This window comes from Conger conger, chromosome 17 (genome assembly GCF_963514075.1).
Source record: "Conger conger chromosome 17, fConCon1.1, whole genome shotgun sequence".
Taxonomy (NCBI): Eukaryota; Metazoa; Chordata; class Actinopteri; order Anguilliformes; family Congridae; genus Conger; species Conger conger.
The window spans coordinates 18,703,851-18,729,344 of NC_083776.1; the positions used below are offsets into that span (position 1 = coordinate 18,703,851).

Sequence of the window (25,494 nt, forward strand, 5' to 3'; positions counted from 1 at the left end):
AAGGATAAAAGCGTCAGATAGCTTACTAAATAAAGCACTTTACCCTCGGTGAAGCAGGCCTCCGGTTCCTCCGCCTCCTCCTGCACCATGTCCAGAGATTCCCCACCATCATCCGGGAGCCTGATGTCCACCGTGCTGCCCTCTAGGGAGCTGAGCTGGGAGTCTTTCTGCCAAGGGAGAGAGACCACAGCGCTGAGAGGCCCTGGCGCAGTGGCAGAGACCTGTACACCATGCCCCCACACTCTCAGAAATGTACCGTGAAAGTACAGCTATGTTCTCTTTCAGAGTTCTCTTTGGGGGGGAAACAGGTACATGTTAATTATATATTGCTGGTTCGGGGGACAATTTTATGTACCTACAGGGTACCGGTCCAGTGACAAGCATGTGTATCTTTTTAGGCACTTTTCACGCACTTTTCATTTCTGACAGTGCATTATGGGTGATTTTGTGAAAATAGTTGAAACCTGTGATCTAGAGAAAATGTGTGCCATTTCCCATTTCCTTTGCAAGCATCAAAACACAAATGTATGCATTTCTTTATGGTGGCCTATTGTTTAGCCTTAGATGCCATCCTAGAAAGTGCCTTTACATTGGCTTCCATGGGGGACAATTAATGCACAATAGGGAATGACAGCATAATCATAACAGTATAACATAGACACTGAGATAAACTGTCTTAGAATGTTTCTAATGTAATGTTTAAAGGAGTAACATGGTGGTTAGTCACACTGTTTTGCAATACTGCACAAGAGGCCATTGAAGGAACAGGTATTAAAAGTATTAAATATATCCGTTCTTTAGTTTTGGAGAAGTAAGTGCTTTAAATTTATCGTCCTATTTTCAACCGGTTGAGAATGTTCTCCTAGTAGTATGTGACGTGAGGGTAACCACTCCCCTTATCCCTCCCCTCTAACTCCTGACCCACAGTTTGCACCGCTGGCCTACAGGAAAGTAAGGGCACGTCATAGCTAATCGACAGTTCTCATTACCATGTTTGAGTGAACTTTTATAGGCTTAGAAAAAAAAGTTTTAAAATAAATTTAAATGACTGAATAATAAACAAATTCTGAGAATTTGTTTTATTGTTGCCTAAAGACAACTGGCAAGTGTCATATTCAACCACCATGTTACTCCTTTAAAGGATCATGAGAGGTACAAGTTTTATAATCTGCCATTCACTTCCAGAAGCAGAGGTCTTGATAAATAAATCAAAAATACTTAAATTCCCTTTTTTTCCCAATGTACAAAAGCTGAATGTATACATTCTAATAATATAAAATTTTATTCAGGAAATGAAGCATTTTAACATTTTAACATTTTAAAGTCCGAAGAGATCCTGAAATGGATTTTCCAATGGATTAAAGTAAAATCCATTTCTCTGCTTCAATCAAATTTGTTATGCCTTACATGCTTGCTATATGTTGGGCTATGAAGTCCAATAAACGATCAACAAAATAAATAAATTAACTGGAAATAGTGACACTGAGGAATCATAAAGCATTTTATATTACAGTGATGTGACACTAGTAAAATGATAAGAGTGGAACATATAAAATGCATATTGAGTGGAAAATTATAATTGATAATGGACACAAATGTAAGCAAGCAATACATTGAAAAGTTTTGCTTTTCAATAGATAATGTTGGTAATCCTGATGGTTAGTTTTGAAGTAAAATAATCTTACAAGTCTCCTCACTGAAAACCTTGAGAGCTTCTGAGAAAAGCTGAAACAACGATCAAATAAAGTTAAGTGAGGTAACCTATCAAATAGCATTGAATCCTATCTGTTTTCATTACAAAGAATGAAACAATAAACACACATTCCTGAAAAATAAACATTGGTGCTGTTAGGCCCATTTAACATGAAGAACATTATTATTATATTATATTATCCAAGCAGGGTTCTGCCATATAAATAACAGCAACCTTAAAAAGCACTTTAATATATAGATAGACATCAATATGCATGTGTACACACAGCACAAGCATAACCTGTCTGAATGTCACTACTAGAACAAACATACTATCTATTGCACTCTCAAAAATGAAAGCGTTGCAAATGACCTTGTCATAAAGAACATTTGTCCGTAATTTACGGAGAAACTGAAAGCTATCCACCAAGGAAAGTGCTAGAAGGATAAACATGGCACTGCAAATTAAGAGTACTGTAGTTCCTCCCATCAAAAAACACATCAAGGAGGAGCAACAGTCAACTGCTGAGCAGGGCACCTCTGCCTCTTCAGCCTGACTCAGACTACTTATTGTTCATGACCAATGCATTAACCCTCCTATTATGTTAAGAGTTTATGACCGCTTTTATATTTGGGGTCAAATTTACCCCAACAGTTGAAGTAAATGAAAAATTTTTGGACACTTTGTGTATTGCCTTCTTATTGTCTCCCAAATGACTAGCATTTTATCCATAAATATGAAAAATCTGTGAGAAACACCTCATTTCAGAGCCTGAGGTATGGGAAGTGAAAGTTTGACACCTGTATGGGAACGTGCCGCCAGAATTGGCAGAGAGGAGCAATAGGTATAGCTGCAGTTCTGTGTCAATGGAAAGTCTGATTTGTTTCAGTAAGAAAGGAGTATATGTCACTTCAAAAAAAAATTTAAGATCCAAAATATACACAGTATACACAGAGCTGTCCCAAATAGTGAGATCAGTAATATAAACTGCAGGTTTTCCATTACTAATCTATTTTTACTACTGTATGCCCAGTACTAATACCTTTACTGTGCTGTGAAAAAGTATTTGTGCCCTTCCTGGTTTTCACTATTATTGCATATTTATCATACTGAATGATTTCAGATCCTGAGACAAAATGTAATTCACATTAGGCAAAGGGAATCTGAGTAAACAAAAAAAAACATTTTTTAAAGGTCTAGTATTGTGGAAAATTACATTTCCCTTGTGATGATTGTAAAGGAGTTGAAGGTGCTATAAAAACACTGTGAAAGTATCAAAACTCACAGTCCTTAAATAAATCCACATGATTGGTCTGAAGAAAATGCACATTTAAATGACCCATTTGGACTTTCGTGAAGTGCGCATTTTTACTTCAGCATGGCCCAGAACAAATCCAAGCACTCGAGCATGGATGGTGGTCAGTTCATTGGAGCTAGCCAGCAAATCAGAACAGAGGTTCATTGATCTCAATGAGCCTTAAAGACACAGTCACTAAAACAGCCTGTTCTTGGGAAAGCTCATGAGAAGCATTGGAGAATGGACATGTAAAACTGGATAGAGACTGTTTTTTGTATCAGGACCTAAACTAAAACACAGGTGCGCCAGATGGGACCATTAATGACCATTTCATTAATTAATTTCAACAAATTACTATTACCCATATCACCACTGTGAAAAACTTAACTGGTTGCACCACCTTTAGCAGCAATAATTGCAATGAGGACTGATTTTGTCTTTCACATAATTCATAAATTCAACATAACTGGTTTAAAAAATATTAAAGCCAGGTTAGGATATGGACAAATATAAGCGAAGAAAAATGCTAATCTACCTCCTTGCTGTCCTCCATGTCTGAGAATTCACTGCTGAAGTCATCAATGTCCTCAGACTCTCCGACGGCTATGGGCACGGAGATGGTGAGGTCATGGTTGTTGACAAAGACGTCATCGCTGGGGTACTTCCCCACGCTGTTGCCCATGAGGCCAGGGTAGCCATTGTCCTCCTTCAGGTAGGTGGGGTCCTTAGTGAGCTCCACTGTGGTGGTATGGTTGGCGATGCAGTTCTCTGTACTGTCGTGGAGCTCCTCAGGGGGCTTGGCCTCCACGGTCTTCTCTGGCCTCCCACACAACCTCTGGAAGAAGCGTCGCACCCAGGCCTTCATGGTGCCGATGCCCTGCTGGATTCGGCCCACTGCGATCTGCAGGTTGTTCATCTCAGTGTCGTCCTCTGTGGCGGCCAGGTTGTCCGCACTGAACGAGCTGAGCAGCAAGGCCAGGAACAGGTTCAGAACCTGCTCCAGAGGGAAAGAGCGGGACACAGTATAACCACAAATTAGATGGAGAAACTTGTGGATTTTTATAATGTCATTCTTCATAAGTAAACCACATTTTGTGATATTGTTAGAGTCCACAACGTGACCCTAACACATTCCCTTATATAATTAATTCAAACCACAGAATGTAGCATTTGTTCTGCAACCAACTACAGGCAGTAGAGCCTGAAAGTCCCCAATACAGTGGGAATGAAGGTCATTCGGAATGATGTTGAAATAGAGCAATTTACACAATACAGGCTTTCTGAGGTTCTACTCTAGTTACATTTCTTTAGCGAGACTTAACATTATTGTTGGTGGCTAAAAACAGCTTTAAAATACTGACCACTTTGGCTGACACTTTGCACGACTATACACAGTGTCCATACTTCGGTGAAAAGTAGTTTTCGAAGGTAGGAAGGGATGGGAAGGGATTTACAATGGTCTCGTAACAATGTTTAAAAAAAAAGAAATTTCAACCAACGTTTCAGAAAAGTAATGAAAACGTACCACTAAGTTTCCTATGACCATGACCATCATGAAGACAATGATGCACTTGGTCGTGCCAGCCACGTTCATGCATTCCCACATATTCTCGATCCACTCCCCGCACAGCACCCGGAAAACCACCAGGAACGAGTGGAAGAAGTCCGACATGTGCCATCGAGGCATCCTGCAGGGGGGGTCATCACTGCTAGTTGCGTTAGGACAGAAACGATTCTTGTAGAACCTCCCAAAAAGCTGCATGCCAACCACAGCAAATATGAAGATGATGATAGCCAGCACGAGTGTCAGGTTTCCCAGTGCACCCACGGAGTTGCCGATAATCTTGATCAGCATGTTGAGTGTGGGCCAGGACTTGGCCAATTTGAACACCCTCAGCTGCAAATATGTAAATCATTAGCATTCACTGTTCAAGCCATGCGTCTCCACTCCAATACATACTGTGAAATAGGTATAAATATTTAAAGAATCGCCGCAGCCACTCTTACCAATCTGAAGGATCTGAGAACGGACAGGCTAGACTCCTTTTCTGACATGCAAAGTTCCATTAAGCTCAGACCAACAATGACCCCGTCAAAAATATTCCATCCTTCTTGAAAGTAATAGTAGGGATGCATAGCGATCACTTTAAAACACATCTCGGCTGTGAAGATTCCTGTGAACACCTATACGTAGAAAAACAATGTCAAAAATAAGAGTGCTTTGTGTGAAATAAGCGTGTGTTCTAAATTACTGTTACAAGTTAAATCGCCAATTAGGCTCTGTTAAAAAGAGATGTGTTGAGTATAACAATAACTAAAGTTCACAATCAAATGTTTTGTGGCATTTTTGTTCCATTTGCCACAAAATTGTGTTTGCAAGTCCCAAAGGGCCACAGCACTCACCAAGTTCCCCACGTTAAGCGCACGGCTGAACTGAGCGTTCATTGGGTCATGTTCCATGGCCATGAACAATGTGTTCAAGACGATGCAAATGGTGATGGCCAGGTCTACAAACGGGTCCATTACAATCTTTCTGACCGCCTCCTGAATCCTCAGCCACAACGGGCAACAGTCCCAGATAAGAAAGGTGTTGGAAAACTTGAACCAGCAAGGCGGGCATTTCTGTCTTGATTCCTCAAGTTCTGCAACAGTTAAATTGGAACAGTTCACAGCATTTTCAGCGCTAAAGTCCAGTCCAATATTAACGGGAAAGTGGACTGGAATCATTGCGACTTGGCTTCTTAATGTATGTGTTTCTATCATTGACTTAATTTGTGCTGCCATAACAGTCGCTCCCCGTAAAGAATGGCTTCAGTAAGTTCACCATGTGAAAGTGCCATTGTGTGCACACAGAGGCATTGGGCAGAGGGACTGGTCCTTCCCTGTTGTTATTTATGTAACCAGTAACACTTTTCAATACGGTCACATGAATTGGCATGAACTAATGTAGTTGTTAGCATGTATTGATGATATACAAACAAATACATAAACAAAGCTGAACAGCTTAACTTTTCAGTAGATAGATAATTAATAACAACATTAGTTCATGCCAAAAAGTATTAGTAAAGTATTACCATGTAACCTATACCTATACTCAGTGCCTGAGTTTATTTTTATTTTTAAGTTGGACACATGCACTAATTACAAGACTACAGGACTGAAACAAAATGACAGCCATTTTCTATTCAAATGTAGCACAGCATTATTGCTGCTACTTCCATTATTTTAATGGAAGAAAGTAACTCAACCAAGAAATTGATATCATTCAACACATAATGTACTGTAACCACAAACCAATTTACCGAATTAGTCACATCCGGGAGTCACATGCCCACACCCTGTACAGTTGATATTCATATTTTGCTTTGCGTATATCTACTTTATGTGCTTTTCTTTAGTGTGTTAGTGTGTAACAGAAAAGATCCTGTACCTTCCATTGTATTTGTTAAAATACTGGCAACACTCAGAGCTCGCTGTCTTGCGATTGGATCTGCTAAAAAGTCCATGGATGGCTGGTAGGAGCCTGATCTTTTCCGGAACTCCATTTCAGTCCCCTGGAGAACAAACACACGACAATAATAATCATAATAATAATAATAATATATTTATTTATACATCACCTTTGACACAAATAATGTAGCACAACTGCAATAATCACATGAGAAACACAGATGCACATGCACACGCACATGCACACACTCTATAAACACAAATCATATAACAGTTTATAAAATGAGAAATCAACACATACTTATTTCTTTACTACTGTTATATTATGAAAGCAGGATTGTGCCTTTCTAAATATACAAGTTGGTTATTAATGAAGATATTTCTACACTACAGACTATAAGAATCTGAGTGATCTTTATATTGATGAACCAATCAACAGCAAATATGTTCCAAGTAAGCTCTGGTTTTGCCCAAAATTCCATCTAAATGTGAAGATTGTTTGTCATATATTTAATCTCATGAGACAAGATCACATTATTACTAAATAATTAAAGAACCGGTTATTACGAACAAGTTCACTGGCACATTTACAATTCTCCCAAACTGCAAATGGGAGGTGTTTTATATATTAATCCTAGAATAAGGATAACTCCCTCAGAGAGGTTTAAAAAAAAATGTTGGCCAGAAAGTAAATGACTGGGACCCACAAAGTTGGTGGTTCAATCCCTGGTGTCGCCACAATAAGATCCGCACAGCTGTTGGCCCTTGAGCAAGGCCCTTAACCCCACATTGCTCTACGGGGATTGTCCCCTACTTAATCTAATCAACTGTAAGTCACTTTGGATAAAAGTGTCAGATAAATAACATGTATTGAAATGATTTATTGTAAGTCAAAGCACAATATTCTTACCTGATACCATCATGGCAACTACTGTTTAAGTCAACAACGCTATTCAGCAGTTTATGGCATACTGGTATTGTTCACCATTTTATTTTGGATATCAGACTTCTGCAAGGTTTTTTACATTTGGCATGGTTGGAAATTGAGGCACTGGTCATTTTCTGTAGTTATTTTACCATTATTATGGGGGTCTATGTACCTCCCAATAACTAACTAATTTATGCTAACTATTCTTTTCATAATTCCGTGATGTTTTCTTAAAACAATGAAAAACAACTACAAGGCATCTAAAATATTTTTTTTAACAGATTTGAACAAAATTTTATATTGACCATTAACATTTCTGATAGGATTTTTTACATTATTACCATATATTTTTTCTTTCTATTATGGTCTGTTTGAACTGAGTATCAATACTGAGAGCACTACATTGATGCTAAAAAGATACATTATAATAGAGGAGGGGAATTGTCAAAAAACACCACTTAAAGCACACAGAAGAACTGTACAATACATACGGCATATACAGACAGCACAATACCGGCCAAGTCAGAACATCAACGCTAGTGGTGGTAACTACTCTTTCCTTACATTGTCACTGGTACTGGGCTTATTTATTGTCACCTCTGGCAGAAGGAGTCCAACCGGCGTGGTGGGTAAGGAGGACCTGCCCACCAAGGACACCACTCCATTACGGTCAACAGCCGAGTGCATCCTGCCATTAGCCGGGAGACGGGCGCGCGAGCTCGCGCTAGTTTGACTGACGTTGCTGTTGCGTCGCTCCACCCTGTGCGGCACTAAGAGGGAGCCCCGGCGACTGATGCTGTCCTCGAATATGCTGTGCTCGTCGTCGGCAAAGCCGTTCTCCGAACTCGCGTCCGGCTGTCGACCCCGGAGGCTGAAGAGACTAGCCCGACTGTTCCGCCTCTGGGAGAACAGAGACCCCCGAATACTGAGGAGGGACTGGTGGAGAAACACACTTTTTAACCTTAACCACTTGCTCTGCAAGCTGCAGATACTGTACTACATAGGGACTATTATTAATATGACTGGTATTTGTCTAATACGGTGAAGTCCGTAAGTATTTGGACATATCATTTCTGTTATTTTGGCTCTATAACCCAGTGCATTAGATTTGACATGAAATAATTACTGAATGCTTTCTTATACCTGCACTAAGGAAGCAACTGATACCTACAAAATATGAAATAATAATAACAATTATAATAATAGTAATAATAATGAAAACGAATAGGGCGCTCACTTAGCTTGCACTCAGTAATCAAAATGGCCGACCCCAGAAGGTTTACAGACAGGGATAATCCAGCGTAAGCCTGCAGCTGTGCTCTAAATAACCACACTTCAAAGCACCCATATTCACCACAGCTAAGCTTTCACCTGGTGGGGGGAGGAGCTTCTCTTATCATAAGAAAGCCTGTTGGCGTCGATGGAAAAGCTCCTCTTGATGCTTCCGTCTGAGTCGGACTTGCAGAACTTCTCGTCGTCCCCTTTTCCCTCCTCCACGTCTCTGTCCTTCCTCTTCTTGCGCCTGTTCCGCCTTTCTTTAGCGCTCTTGGAGCTTAATTTCGAAGCCTCGGAGGACGATTCGGGGAGACGTGCTTTCCCACCGTACTCGAGACAGACGACCGGGGCCGGCGCTATTAGTGAGGCCTGCCATCCAACGGGCATACACACACACACACACAGTTAACAGGGGGACCCAGGTACAGGACCCACAAACCAAACAGAGCAAATGAAAACAGCTGAAAGCATTTTCAATTCCAAAACAAAACCAGACAGACAGGATATACTCTCCAAAGATGGAGGACTGTGTGGAGCTGTCCATTCAGAAAAGCACAACTACTTCCAGTACTGTGCCTTGGATGGAAGGGCTTATCCTTTCCTTTGCTTTTACTGATGTTCCAGGGAGATTATTGACAGTACCTACAGTACATTTACTCTATTTATAAGTGCTGTATGTCCTCCAGCACAACCTTAATGTAACCTGTACAACCCACATTATCTCCTTCATAGAGCGGACATGGCCATTTGTCAAATATACTGTGTATGATAATTCAATCCTCAAATGAAACAGAAACGCATGGATCAGAAACACGGCCCATGGATGTATTTTTTGGCGAGCCCAGTATGAGCGACCTGTGCATCCTCCTGCTGTTTCTTCAGCTGGTCCATCATGGCCTGGAACTCCTGCTCCTTCAGCTCAGCCTCCTCTATGGCGGCCTGGTTCTGCTCATCGTAGGCCATGGCTACCACTGCCAGGATCAGGTTGACCAGGTAGAAGGAGCCCAGGAAGATCACCAGGACAAAGAAAAGCATGTAGGACTTCCCAGAAGCCCGGAGAGTCTGGAAGACAGTGCGATACATGACACTCAAATCGCACCCTAATACGTATGTTGAGTCACTGACAGAACTGGAGAGCAACAAGCAAATCGTTCACAAAGTTGTGGTCTGCTCTCTGTGTTAACATTTAGCAACGTCATCTGATAATTATACAAAAACATACGTCATGTCACGTGATAAATCATTTTACCAACCTCTCAGAAAATAGGAGTTAGATCCAAAAATATATTAGATCCATACTTCTACTAAAATTGCAATTATTTTACTTGGATCAGTATGGAACACAAATCAAAAGCTTCAGGATGATATAAGAAGCTCAAAGCATAAAAAATATGCATGTGGGCCTCTAAGCATTTCAATGTTCTCTTTAAGTAAGCCATTGAAAAACTAACAAACAAAATTCTACTGTAGTAAACATTTTTTATAGCTTAAAGGGTTCATGAAACAAGGTGGCACGGATGGTGCAGTGGGTAGCACTGCCGCCTCACAGCAAGGAGGAACTGGGTTCGAATCCCCGTCGGCCGGGGCCTCTCTGTGCGGAGTTTGCATGTTCTCCCCGTGTCTGCGTGGGTTTCCTCCGGGTACTCCGGTTTCCTCCCACAGTCCAAAGACATGCAGGTTAGGCTGATTGGAGAGTCTAAATTGCCCATGGGTATGAGTGTGTGAGTGAATGATGTGTGTGCCCTGCGATGGACTGGCGACCTGTCCAGGGTGTATTCCTGCCTTTCGCCCAATGTATGCTGGGATAGGCTCCAGCTCCCCTGCGACCTTGTTCAGGATAAGCGGGTTAAGATAATGGATGGATGGATGGTTCATGAAACAGTTGTGACAGTGATCCATCTGCATTGAACATGACTGAAATACAGTCCCAGTGGGGGACAGTGTAAGCAATTTAAACTGAAACTGCTTCAGCTTCCAGATCTTTCTATAAGATATTTCTTGTTGTGTGATTGTGTAATTACAGTATTTTCTTGATTACTAATGTATTTTTTTTCCTTAATCCAAAATAAGTTTATTCAGGCAGCGGATGGACAGTATCCATAAACATTTTCTGTTTAATAAATCATTTTATGTATGGTGGATGGTGGCTATTGCAGAAATGTATAGTATATGAGGCAGCTAACCAAACTTGAAGTTAAACTAAGAAAAAGTGGAGGTAAAGTATAGCACAAAGCTGAATAAATGTCAGCCTAAAGCATCAGACCTGCTGATAGAGGTTCTCCCAGTAGTCTTGCGTCATCAGCCGAAACAGGGATAGGAACGCCCAGCCAAAGTTGTCGAAACTTGTGTATCCAAAGTTTGGGTTGCCGCCCACTTTGAGACAATGGAAGTCCTCTGGACATGTCCTACAACACATCAAGGTATGACCAACCTCATCACAACCAGCCCCTCAATCTGAATCCATCACTTTTTGCATCCAACTGTATGTTTTAAACAATTTTGGTCATGCCATAAGGTTCATGAATTGCCATTAACTAATATTTACATATATCATTATGAATTACTGATGTATTAATGCATTAATTAAGCATGAAATAAAATGTTCATTATGTTACCTACTAACGAATGTACTGTAGTTGCATGAATATTTACACATTAGCAAAGCATAGATTAAACTCAATAATTAACCACTAATTAACCATAAACAAAACTGTTTTTCATTCCAATATGAATTGGTGTTAACTAATGTAGTTGTTAACATGAATGAATGAATTAAAAATACATTAACAAAGCGGTACAGATTAACTTTTGCACTAGTTAGTTAACAACAACATTACTTCATGCCAATTCATGCAACCTTATTTTAAAGTGTTACCCAATTTTTTTTTGCACACATGGAAACAAAGTTTCCAAACACAAGTGATAATACACAAGGGAGATTTAGCCTCACCCAGCATCGCTGCCATTTCCACACAGGAGAGGATCGGTTGCATTTTTTAAGATATAATAATTTTCTAGACAAGAAAAGAAGCATTGGGCCAGAAAATCAGCAGGGGAAAGCAAATCTATACTATCCAACTTCATTGACACATCTGACAAAAACACCAGACACAAAATGAAACAAAAACAGCAGTACGATACAGTATTATATACTGTACATTTAATATGAGGATTATTTGCATAACACACACACCCAGAGCAATGTGAGGATTTTCCACACACGCTTTGCTGACGCCTCTCCTATGGCCATACCCAGGTGCTGAAATGTACTGTTCACGCCGTAAGAAGTGCATGTGCCTCTCCACCATTATGAGGCATCCACTGCTCCGTGGATGTCCCGGATGCAACAAACACACCCATGCTGTGTCTCTCCTCCATAAAAGGGTGTTTCAATGACCAAAAAAACACAGTTCCAAAAGGCTGACCAGCTTGTTTGAGAATTTCACTAATACTCAACTTTCTGCCTTGCATTAGTCTACCTCTCGTACACTGGCTGGGATTCACTGCTAATACTCCTTTTACTCACTCCACTCTAGAGGAATCAGCAATGCAGAGCTTTAAATCTTCAAGTTATAAACATTCAAATGTCCACAACAAAAACAGCCACTTACTTGGATCATTGTTGAAGACCGTCTTCTCGGTGTCATTCATTTCCAGAGGTGCAATCTTTACACATTTGTATCTTAAATGACCCATAAACAGTTGCAATCCTATTAGTGCAAAAACACTTAGACAGAAAACAGTGAGGATCATTACATCTGAAAGTCTCTTCACTGACTGAATCAGAGCACCAACAATGGTCTTCAGGCCTGCAAGAAATACCATAATTTTATTTTAATAAACATCTTGTGCATGCATGAGAACAATACATGAAATATATGTATGTTTCAATGAAAATATAAGCATATGCTTTTAGAAACAAAAAGGTTAGATTCACATGCCTATCATTAAAATACATTGTGCACTATTTTCAGACAGGTTTTTCCATTTTCGACTGGATCAAGGTGAGAGGTGAATGATGACTGAACTTATATATTGTATTATGAGAATATCATTTATGAGCATTCTAAGCCACATTGGGATATCAATTGTTTATAGATACACAGTGCAGAGCGAATATTTGGACAATGTTACAATTTCTGTTGTTTTTGGCACTGTACTCCAGCCCACTGGATTTTAAATGAAACAATGAATATGAGGGTAAAGTGCAGACTGTGTATTTACTGTACATCTATATTGGGCAATCTTCATTCATAGTCCCCCCATCTCAGGGTGCCATAACATTTGAGACAAATGGCTTCACAAGTGTTTCTGATAAGTTAGCGGTGTGCTCAATCGCTTCCTTAGTGCAGGTGTAGAAAAGTTTTAGGATCTAGTCTTGATTCTAGGCCATTTGATTGCCATTGGACCCTGCCATAAAAAGAAAGGTTGCACACTCTTAATTCAAATGCAGTTTTTTAATTGCCAACGTTTCGGCAGCAATAAAGATCATGTGCTAATAAGCAAGGGCAAATCTAAGCACAAACTCAAGAAAAAGGACAGCGTTTTTTAAATCAACAGAAATAGATAGGACTATACACCAATGAGCCAAAACATTATGAAGCAAATAATGTTTATTATCTTGTAACAATGGCGCATGCCAAGGTCTGGGATATACCGTATTAGATGGGCTACAAGTGCTGGTTCTTGTAGTGGATGAGTTGGATGCAGATGAAATGAACAGGCTTAAAGACCTGAGCGACTTTGACCAGGGCCAAATGGTTACGGCCAGACGATCAGGATCTCTGAAATGGCTAGGCTTGCGGGAAGCTCCCGGTCAGCAGTGGTGAATACGGACTGACAGTTGTCCGAGGAGGGACAAACCACAAACCGCTGACATGGTGTTGGGCATTCAAGGCTCATCAATGCACAAGGGCGGCGAACACTATCCCGCCTGAATGTGTGTCAACACACAGAGCATCACAGCCTGCTGCGTATGGGGCTGCGTAGCCACAGACCGGTCTGAGGGCCCATGATGACCCCCGTCCACCGTCAAAACACAACGGGCACATGAGCGTCAGAACTGGACCTGGAGCAATGGGAGAATGTCGCCTGGTCCGATGAGTCCCGTTTTCTTCAACATCATGTGAATGGCAGGGTACAAGTTCACCGTTTACCCAGGGAAGGGATGGTGTCAGGATGCACTGTAGGAAGAGGACAAGCCGGTGGAGGGAGTGTGATGCTCTGGGCAATGTTCTGCTAGGAAACCCTGGGTCCAACCATTTATGTGGCTGTCAATTTGACACGAGCCACCTACCTAAACATTGTTGTGGTGTACCAGATGACCTCTTTCAGCAGGATAATGTGCCCTGCCACACTGCAGAAATTGTTTGGGAATGGTTTGAGGAACATGACGAAGAGTTCAAGGTGTTGCCCCAATCCCAATCCCCAGATCTCAATTCGGTCAAGCATCTGTGGAATGTGCTGGAACGGAACAACAAGTCCGATCCATGGCAGCTCCACCTCGCAACATCCAGGACTTAAAGGATCTGCTGCTAACGTTGTGGTTCCAGATACCACAGGGGACCCTCAGAGGTCTTGTAGAGTCCATACCTCGGCAGGTCAGAGCTGTTTTGGTGGCACACGACATATTAGGTCATAATATTTCAGCTCATCAGTGTATATTCCACCACACTGTAACAGTTGGCATACAATAACCATATTGCATACCACAAACAAGAAGAAATTAATGACAGACTACAAAGACACTACATGTTAATGTACATTTCTGAGAATCATCTTATCACCAGTTGCTTACCACTACAGATGCAGGACGTTCAAATTCAAAAACAGAGCTCACAGTCTACAATAAGTAAATTCAACAACAATGTTACCTACAATGAATAAAAAAGTGTAAAACAAGACTAAGACCTGAATGCTATTTTACAAAAATATTCTTGCAGATTAATTGGATTAATGTCTACAGAAGAAGTCTGAGAGTCTAAATCTAAATTAAGTCTGAAGAAGACTAAGTTCATACCTAGGTGGATTGACATTCCCAATCAATCAATCAATCAATATAGCAGAGAGAAATCGAGACTAGATATGGAAACCCCTTATATCTGCCCTGTGGAAGCGAATGAACGAACCCTGAAATGGAGGACTGCATAAAAAGCAATCATTCCTGAATTGTTGTAAATACCCTCAAATGAAATGTCTGCACTTTAACTTCATGTTCATTGTTTCATTTCGAATCAAATGTGCCAGAGTACTGCGCGAAAACAACAGAAATTGTACCAGTATCCAAATATTTAAAAACAGCACTATATGAACAGATACAGAAAATTTGAAATGTCACATTCAATTTTCAAAGAGTCAAAGATTGAAATGTGCTAAAGTTCAATCTCTCTCGGAGCAGTGGGGAGCTTTCTCTCACTGCTGTTGTGGTTGGGATGAAGCGCCACAACAAGAAAAGCAAAATGCAAATGAGAAGACTGCTTTTAGTTCATTTGCCAGATAGTTTACACAAAAGGGAAACAAAATTGCAATAGCAACAAAACATAAGCTTGTACAGCCTTTGCCTGTTTTTAGCAATTGATTAGAACAAAAATATATTTGATAATGGACAGTCATACTTGAGAGTAGAGAAGGAAAGAGGGTGTGTCAGCTGCACCAACAAACCCAGGGAAGTACGGATGCATGATGCAACTGCAATTTCATAGGAGAGTTTAAAGTATTAAAGTAAAGTGTAATGTAATATCATGTAATGTAATATAATATAATATTATATAATAAAGTGTGCCGATTGGCATTAGTGCTTGTCACCTGCACTTGCATCCTTATTATAGGGTCCACTGGGTTTTTGGCTGCAGTGTCACTAGATAAGAATCTGTCACAGCCACTCATTTCATTCCCAGGGCAGAACATATTTAATTCAGTCAAATGAAAACATGCACAGCCTTCATTTTTTGAGGATTTCTGAGGTGCCCTGGGAGGATAAGCAGTTTTAATATTTTTTTAAAGAAGTATAGTGTCCAAGCTTCATAAGAGATTAAACTCCAATTGAGAGAAAGTTCAGATAAGGATCAGCAGTTATACATAAAGCTCCTTAGTATAACTACATATTTGAAGTATATTATACACTCAGTGACCACTTTATTAGGCAGACCTGTACACCAGTTTGTTCAAGCAAATATCTAATCAACCAATCATGTGGCAGCAACTCAATGCATAAAACAATGCAGACGTGGTCAAGAGGTTCAGTTGCTGTACAGACCAAATATCAAATGTGATCAAAGTGACTTTGACCATGGAATGATTATTGGTTCTAGACAGGGTGATTTCAGTACCTCAGAAACTGCTTATCTCCTGGAATTTCTACGCACTTCTCTAGAGTTTAAAGAGAACGGAGTGAAAAACCACTGAAAATCCAGAGAGTGGCAGTTCTATGGATGGAAATGCCTTGTTAATAAGACAGGTCAGGGGTGAATGGCCAGTCTGGTTTGAGCTGGCAGGAAGGTCACAGTAACTGAATTAACCCACGAGTTACAACAGTGGTGTGCAGAAGAGCTTCTCAGAATACACAACACATCAAACCTTGAACTGGACAGACTACAGGAGCAGAAGACCAATAAGTCAAAAAAAATAATAATAATAATAAAGTGCTTACTGAGTGTATATGAAACATACATATTTTCCATTGCAGTCCTTTTTAGAACTATTAAATGTTCACCAAACTTCAAAACTATACAGTAATCAAATGAAGACACAGAAATGCAACTGGCTGACAGATTTTAATGTCAGGCAATAATATTTTATTAATTAAGAAAATCTATTTCAAAATGTAAAATTTCACTGAAATAGTGGCATATCAGCTTTGTTGGCTGTATATGTGACAAGTCCATGTGTAGCATGCAGGTTTTTCAAAGTGGCCACATTTGGGGATGACAGAGCGTCATCAGTGCACACGAGCAGAGAGAAGGGAACAGTGACAGGAGACGGAGGAGGAAGCCACAAGCACAACCACATAGACAGGGGTTTGCAATGTCTCATGCAAAATCTCCTCAGATCCCAAAAACTGCTCTGAAAATCAAATCAAATCAAAATTAAGTAACGTCTAAAAGCACGGAATCCGTTCCACCTGCGTGGAGTGGTCGAGGATTCCTGCCGTTATCAGCCGCCTTGCAGAAAATCAGGCCAAGTGCGTAATGGGGAGCGACTCTCAACTTGGATAAAGTGAAAACCAGCCTTTAGCCCTTAGCAATTAGTCTTTAACCTGGCTCTCACCTGGGATGACAGAAATAGCTTTCAAGGCTCGGAGAACCCTGAACGTTCTCAGTACCGAGACATTGCCCAGGTCCACACAAGCTGTCACATATCTGCAATGGGGAGGTCACACATACACAGAGGCCATGACAGAACACCAAAGTGCAATTCTGAAGGAAACGTCACACACGGACTGGCTGATGGCTAAACGTGGGCACGCCTTACCTGGGATTACTGAAATAGTTTTCAAAGCTCTCAGTACTCTGAAAGTGCGAAGAGCTGAAACATTGCCTAGGTCTACAAACTCTGTTACATACCTGCAGGGTTAAATTCACAGTTACTACATGTCTGTTCCGCCCAGGAAACACACACCCATGCATGCATGCACACACAAATGCATGCATGTATGTATGCACGCCAACCCAGACGCGCACACACGCACAACCAAGACCTACAGCCTGTGATCCTACACTAAAGACTCATCTGCACTGCAAGCACAGACTGTCAGTAAAGCACAGCTACGGTAATGCCAGGTCGTTGATGAGGTGGTTCCAACTGGATGCAACCAAATGTAGCATGGACCAAGTGTGAACCCAAGGTGGACCTGTTGCAGAAAAGCTTTGCACACTGAATGTGTTCAATATACCTGGCTTTCTGCATCTTCTGCTTTCTGTGTGATTTGAGTATCGATTCACATAAATTCACTCTAAACTGGTGGATATATAGTTTTGTGACAATGGAGAACAGGAGATAAATTTCTGTGGTGTCCTGGTAGAATATAAATAGAATCTTTTGAAAGAAAGGCGGGGGTGAATTTGTGGAGGTGGTGATTCTGAGAAATGCTAAGGCCATGACATGGCTGAATACAGGAAGTTTCATTTAAACTTCAGACTGACAGGCCTGTTTGATTTCTCAGATGTATTTGTTCTCAGTGTGCGAGGCCAGGGCTTTTGGACAACACAGGTTTCTGCGCATAGCATTACAGCAACAGATTCTGATTGTTGAGGAAAATATGCTGCTTCACTGAATTAAGTTTTCCACTACGTAGCTGTACTTGCCCTTCAAAGCAAGGGAGGTTCCTACGGTAATTTTTACCGCCAAGAAAAAGTGTTTAACATTATGTTATTATGATTAATCGAGATTTACCAGAGTAGACACTAATTATGTATAAATTATTTGCCATATAAAGATAATATGTACAAAACATAATGCTGCTATGACACATAAAATGTCATTTACAGTGTTCTACCTCAGCAGTTTCAAATCTGTGAGCTACCGCATCAACCAATGATAAGCATTTTTATTCAAATCCAAATACCTTAAGCCAAAATGCACATATAATCAGTAGTTTTCTGTTTTACCTGTAGATATTTTTCTTCCTGGCATTGACTAATGTTAATAAACAAATTGTGTAGTGCAAGAATCCAGTCAACATTTATGTGGTAAAATAGTGAAATGCCATCTAGACACTTAAAAAAACAGCTACATTTGGCTGCAAAGTGATAGCCAGTCTATATCTGGGTTAAATCTGAGCGATATTGCAGCTAACCCAGTCCGTTTACATCAAAATGTCTCTCAAACCATACTTCCACACCTCGAGACATCTGGACACTAGGAAGTGAGCATTAAAGTGAAAATAAACTGGTCCCTGTTTTTGCAGAATGAAGCACATTTTCATCAGTTTCACCACACAGTAAGAGATGATTGTATTAAATTACAGTGCACCATTGTAACACTGTTCCTCACTGCATGACCTGCATCATGAATGCTGTGACCAGCCTAAACTGTAACTAAATCTGCCCAACAAGCATTAAAAGTAGCAGAAGTGGTAGCATTAGCAGCCGTAGCAGCTGCAGCAGAACTATTTAACTTAACTGTTTCAGCAGCAGTAATGCAATATCTACCAGAGATGCCATATACCATTTGCATCACTATCAATGTCATCATCATCAGTGTTTTTATTGATCACATTGATGAAAGAACAAAACAGTGATGGAAAACAAAAAAATACTTACGCCATGACGATGACACTAAAATCCAACCAGTTCCAGGGATCTCGTAAGAAGGTAAATTTTCCTATGCAAAAGCCCCTTGCAAGTATTTTTATGACCGATTCAAAAGTGTAAATTCCAGTGAATGTGTGCCTGTTTAAAACAAGTTGGAAAAATGGAGGTTATATCGTACAAAAAAAAGATAATAAGAAAGTGTGTATAACTTTAAATTACAAATGATTCTCATCAGAATCCACAGTAAGCAATCCACTGCTACTACATGAACAAAGATGATGACTTACTCTACAGATTTTCCCCAGGATGGGAGTTCACTCCAGGTCATGAATGCACAATTGGTCAAGATAGTGCACATGATTAAAATACTGAAAAATGTTGCGGCAATTGTCAAGGAAACCAAGCAGCTCGGAGCCATAATGCTTCTGATTCAAAATACACAGCACAAGAATTCACCTCACAGGAGATCACCTCAGTTATCAGTCATACGAACACGATTACACATTAATCACAGTTATACTGTGAGGGGCCGTCTAGGCAGTAGCGTCATTTCAGGAAAAAAATTACGTAATGAATTTATGGTTGCGGATAAGACAACGTGTCTACCCTGGTGTAAAATCCAGCTATGACCAGCTTGAAATGCCAGCTACATTCAAAACATATCTTGAGCAGGTCAAACCAAGTTGAGCATGGAGCTATTCTACTCGCTGAACATAGGTTATTCACATATATGTATACTCCTGTGTACTCACACACATACGTAAAAAATGCTAATGGAAATAAAAGTATACGTATATCTACACTTTTATTTCCATGTATGTACAAGTGTTTCACCAATGTATTTCAGAAGTGTATTAGTTGTGTGAGTTTTACACATGTATGTACAGTATGCGTGTTTCACATGTGAATGCACAGTACTGTTCATGTGAGTGTTTTACATGTGTAAATGCAAACAAAGTTTTTTTTTGTTCAGTTTTTTTTATAAAAATGTGAGAAAATGTACTCACCACCCTCACAACACTGTTACACTCACCACTCTCAACACTGTTACACTTACCACTCTCACAACACTGTTACACTCACCACCCTCACAACACTGTTATACTCACCACTCTCAACACTGTTACACTTACCACTCTCACAACACTGTTACACTCACCACTCTCAACACTGTTACACTTACCACTCTCACAACACTGTTACACTCACCACTCTCAACACTGTTACACTTACCACTCTCACAACACTGTTACAATCACCACTCTCACAACACTGTTACACTCACCACTCTCAACACTGTTACACTTACCACTCTCACAACACTGTTACAATCACCACTCTCACAACGCTGTTACACTTACCACTCTCACAACACTGTTACAATCACCACTCTCACAACACTATTACAATTAACACTATCACAACAATGTTACAATCACCTCTCTCACAACACTGTTACAATCACCACTCTCACAACACTGTTACACTTACGACTCTCACAACACTGTTACACTTACCACTCTCCCAACACTATTACAATCAACACTATCACAACAATTTTACAATCACCTCTCTCACAACACTATTACAATCAACACTATCACAACAATGTTACAATCACCTCTCTCCCAAAACTGTTACAATCACCACTCTCACAACACTGTTACACTTACGACTCTCACAACACTGTTACACTTACCACTCTCACAACACTGTTACAATCACTGCTCTCAACACTGTTACACTTACCACTCTCACAACACTGTTACAATCAACACTCTCACAACGCTGTTACAATCACCTCTCACAACACTGTTACAATCACCACTCTCACAACACTGTTACACTCACCACTCTCAACACTGTTACACTTACCACTCTCACAACACTGTTACAATCACCACTCTCACAACGCTGTTACACTTACCACTCTCACAACACTGTTACAATCACCACTCTCACAACACTATTACAATTAACACTATCACAACAATGTTACAATCACCTCTCTCACAACACTGTTACAATCACCACTCTCACAACACTGTTACACTTACGACTCTCACAACACTGTTACACTTACCACTCTCCCAACACTATTACAATCAACACTATCACAACAATTTTACAATCACCTCTCTCACAACACTATTACAATCAACACTACCACTATCACTATCAACTGTACGTCGCTCTGGATAAGAGCGTCTGCCAAATGCCAATAATGTAATGTAATGTAATATCACAACAATGTTACAATCACCTCTCTCCCAACACTGTTACAATCACCACTCTCACAACACTGTTACACTTACGACTCTCACAACACTGTTACACTTACCACTCTCACAACACTGTTACAATCACTGCTCTCAACACTGTTACACTTACCACTCTCACAACACTGTTACAATCAACACTCTCACAACGCTGTTACAATCACCTCTCTCAACACTGTTACACTTACCACTCTCACAACACTGTTACACTTACCACTCTCACAACACTGTTACACTCACCACTCTCAACACTGTTACACTTACCACTCTCACAACGCTGTTACAATCAACACTCTCACAACGATGTTACAATCACCTCTCTCACAACGATGTTACAATCACCTCTCTTACAACACTGTTACAATCACCTCTCTCACAACACTGTTACACTTACGACTCTCACAACACTGTTACACTTACCACTCTCACAACACTGTTACAATCACCGCTCTCAACACTGTTACAATCACCTCTCTCACAACACTGTTACACTTACAACTCTCACAACACTGTTACACTTACCACTCTCGCAACACTGTTACACTTACCACTCTCACAACACTGTTACACTTACCACTCTCGCAACACTGTTACACTTACCACTCTCACAACACTGTTACAATCACTGCTCTCAACACTGTTACACTTACCACTCTCACAACACTGTTACAATCAACACTCTCACAACGCTGTTACAATCACCTCTCTCAACACTGTTACACTTACCACTCTCACAACACTGTTACACTCACCACTCTCAACACTGTTAGACTTACCACTCTCACAACACTGTTACACTCACCACTCTCAACACTGTTACACTTACCACTCTCACAATGCTGTTACAATCAACACTCTCACAACGATGTTACAATCACCTCTCTTACAACACTGTTACAATCACCTCTCTCACAACACCGTTACACTTACGACTCTCACAACACTGTTACACTTACCACTCTCACAACGCTGTTACAATCACCGCTCTCAACACTGTTACAATCACCTCTCTCACAAAACTGTTACAATCACCTCTCTCACAACACTGTTACACTTACAACTCTCACAACACTGTTACACTTACCACTCTCGCAACACTGTTACACTTACCACTCTCACAACACTGTTACACTTACCACTCTCGCAACACTGTTACACTTACCACTCTCACAACACTGTTACACTCACCACTCTCAACACTGTTACACGTACCACTCTCTCAACACTGTTACACTTACCACTCTCACGACACTGTCACACTTACCACTCTTTTTGCAAAAAGGATATGAATGCACCAAAACCTTAATGGATAATTTCCTGAGAAAATTGAAGGGACTAAGGATGAATAAAGCAGAAGTGGCGTTAAAACGGAAGATGGTCTTCCCTCGGTTCAACACTACAAAAGTCTGTAACAGAAGGGAGAGGAAGAAATAACAGATTAATGAAAGAATCAGAAAAACATCAGAGGAGCAAGCCAACGATATGTTGACTCCACGGGTAGAGTAACACAACACAACCCTGACAACTGTAAGAAAGCCAGTGTGAATGGCCCCAGTGTACTAAACTCTATCCTGTGAGGAAAATACAAATACCACTCCCGACCCTTTTTAACCAGAGTTAAAACAGAATAACGAAAAAAAACAGTGAAACTAGCAAAACATAGAATGGTCAAATGGGCCTTATTACATTTTCATCGATCTTTCATCTTCTGCCACCTGAAATGAATATTGATATAGCATTTAGATAAATGGTACCTGGTATAAATACGAAACGTTTCCCCCCCGTTCAAAATTTAATTTAGTCTAGGACTACATTTTCCCCAAATATGGTACTCATGTTTACTGGGCTGAACATGAAATGAATTAATCTGAGGTGCATTGCAGGATAGCCAACCTAGACCTTCAGCTCTCACACCCTGCGTTCTGAAGATAAAAAAAAAAAAATTTCTCTTCTTATTAATTCCCAAAAAAAGTGCACATCTTTATCTTGCGCCATAATGAACACTTAAAATGCGATTCCTCTGGGTCTTTAAAAAGCATATTTGCCTGTTGTTTATTGTCCTCTTTTTCTGCAGCTATAAAACCACCACTCATACAGCACAAACAGCACTTAGGAGGGCTGAAGTACTGAATAAATAAACATTTTGGGTGGCAATGCAACAGCAAGGGGCGTGCTGCAGTGCATCATGGTACACATTCAAACGAGCGGACACCTTGAATATAAGCTTTTGGCATGGCACATTACATTACAGTTATTGCGCTTTCATCCAAAGCCACTTACAGTTGATCAGACTAAGCAGGGTCCAATCCCCCCTTGCCCATTGCTCAAGGGCCCAACAGCTGTACTGAGCTTATCCTGGCTACACCAGGGCTGGAACCACCAACCTTCCAGGTCCCTGTCAAGCACTTTAGCCGCTAGGCTAACGGCTGCCCGGTACAGACCAGGATGACTCACTTTCTGATTGCCGTAGAAAGGGTCCAGCTCCTCCAGAGGTGTGGAGACCATGCCCGGGGGAATGTCTCCGTATATAAACGGCAGAGACTTCCCCGCCTCCAGGTTGCAGTTGGGCGTGCAGGCATTCTCCTCGTCTTTGTCCTTGTCTTCGCCGCGCCTCTTCCCCTTGGGTTTCTTGGCCTTCTCGCAGGCGATCCTCTCCTCGATGGCCTTGAGAGACTCGCGGGAGAATGGGCGGATGCTCTCCGGCCCCGGTGGGATCACTAAGTGTGCCATCTTTTCATCCTGCGGCTTCACAGCGTACTGTTATCCTCCGGCGCAGGGAAGGTCTACGAAAAACCAAGGGAAGGGAGAGACGAGTTAGGAAATGGAGCACAATGTATACAGAGATATACTAGTTTGACTTCAGGTCTTAATTACTTAATTGACTCAACAATATCTTATCTGACATGTGTTTGAGTACCAGCTACAGCTGCAGACGGCAAGTGTATCCTAATGATTTTACTTTGCTCAAAGTACCAGCTTCAACTAGAGTCATTTATAGAGCTGTCAGCAATTTAAAAACAAGGCAATTGGTTGGAACAAAAACCAGTACGCAGAGCGGCCTTTGAGGACCGGAGTTGTGCACCCCTGATCTACAGTCTGTAAAAATGATTTGCCCCCTTGCCGTTTCCGCTATTATTACACATTTGTCTCAACGAATGGTTTCAGATTTTTAGGCAAAAGGGAACACGAAACACATTTTTAAATAAATTTTTTCATGTATTTAATGAAGACACATTAAAAACCAATATCACCCCTGTAAAAAAAGTTATTGCCCCTTAAACTGAACTGGTTCCTGTAATTAATTTGTAAAATCAGACTTTCACATCACTGTGGATGAATTCTAGCCCACTCATCTTTGTAAAACTGCTTAAAATAAAACTAATTGTTAATCTTTCAAGCCAGATCTGCTTGTTTCATGTCCTGGCACAGAACATCCATTGGGTCCAGCATTTCTGCCCCCACAACATGTGGCAACCTATTCCACAGTGACCACAATGCCTGTGTGGAATGTATTCTAATTTCCATTTATGCGCCCTCGTTCTGCTAATTGTACTGAACCTGAAGAATCTCCTGTAGTTCACTTTGAGGCTTTTAAATTCATTAAAGAGATCAATATTAATGGACAGCACAGTGGCGCAGTGGATAGCACTGTTGCCTCACAGCAAGAAGGTCCTGGGTTCTAATCCCTGTGTTCTCCCTGTGCCTGCATGGGTTCCTCCCGGTACTCCGGTTTCCCTCCACAGTACAAAGGCATGCAGATTAGGCTACTTAGAGGGGGCATTAACAGGGTGTTGCTGCAAAAGAGCATGCATGCTCAGTCAACCTACCCTGTATAAATGAAGGTTAATAAATAAATCACAATCCCTTCTCACATTTTACTGAACTTGAACACTTCTACATGATCCCCTCAAAATACATCAGTCAACTGGGTGTCTCGGTGGCGCAGCCTGTAGAGCACTGACCGCATGCTCATTGCGAGCCGCGAAGTCGGCGGTTCGAATCTGACTGTCCGACATTTGTCGCATGTCTTCCCCTCTCTCTCGCTCCCATTCTTCCTGTCTCTCTATACTATATACTGTCCAATAAAGCTGAAAAAGGCCTAAAAAATATCTTTAAAAAAATAAAAAATACATCAGTCAACTGAAATGTCAACAAGCTGTAGCTGTTGTCATGGCCCTGCCTAGATGGGACTGCGGAAAATGCTAGAACATCCATCCATCCATCCATTATCTGAACCCGCTTATCCTGAACAGGGTCGCAGGGGGGCTGGAGCCTATCCCAGCATACATTGGGCAAAAGGCAGGAATACACCCTGGACAGGT

At 40.9% G+C, this 25,494-nt stretch overlaps 1 protein-coding gene across 5 annotated transcripts in view; it reads right to left on the minus strand.

Annotated features, from left to right (window-relative positions):
- LOC133116674 (sodium channel protein type 2 subunit alpha-like) overlaps positions 1 to 23,902 on the minus strand; it is a 39,351-nt gene extending 15,449 nt beyond the window's left edge. For 2 of the 5 annotated variants that reach the window (XM_061226519.1, XM_061226517.1), the window contains exons 1-17: positions 23,627 to 23,902; positions 22,460 to 22,578; positions 19,181 to 19,270; positions 18,903 to 19,031; positions 17,113 to 17,204; positions 12,255 to 12,452; positions 11,594 to 11,657; positions 10,907 to 11,048; positions 9,496 to 9,705; positions 8,740 to 9,012; positions 7,966 to 8,304; positions 6,421 to 6,544; positions 5,394 to 5,632; positions 4,998 to 5,174; positions 4,516 to 4,887; positions 3,526 to 3,984; positions 44 to 167 (exon numbers count right to left, since the gene is read on the minus strand). In XM_061226519.1, coding sequence (XP_061082503.1) covers positions 44 to 167; positions 3,526 to 3,984; positions 4,516 to 4,887; positions 4,998 to 5,174; positions 5,394 to 5,632; positions 6,421 to 6,544; positions 7,966 to 8,304; positions 8,740 to 9,012; positions 9,496 to 9,705; positions 10,907 to 11,048; positions 11,594 to 11,657; positions 12,255 to 12,452; positions 17,113 to 17,204; positions 18,903 to 19,031; positions 19,181 to 19,270; positions 22,460 to 22,578; positions 23,627 to 23,902 — 3,427 coding nt within the window. Of the gene's footprint in view, positions 1 to 43; positions 168 to 3,525; positions 3,985 to 4,515; positions 4,888 to 4,997; positions 5,175 to 5,393; positions 5,633 to 6,420; positions 6,545 to 7,932; positions 8,305 to 8,739; positions 9,013 to 9,495; positions 9,706 to 10,906; positions 11,049 to 11,593; positions 11,658 to 12,254; positions 12,453 to 17,112; positions 17,205 to 18,902; positions 19,032 to 19,180; positions 19,271 to 22,459; positions 22,579 to 23,626 lie in introns of all 5 variants that reach the window. The other 3 variants (XM_061226516.1, XM_061226518.1, XM_061226515.1) reach the window with 3 other exon arrangements.
- Positions 23,903 to 25,494: the final 1,592 nt, after the last annotated feature.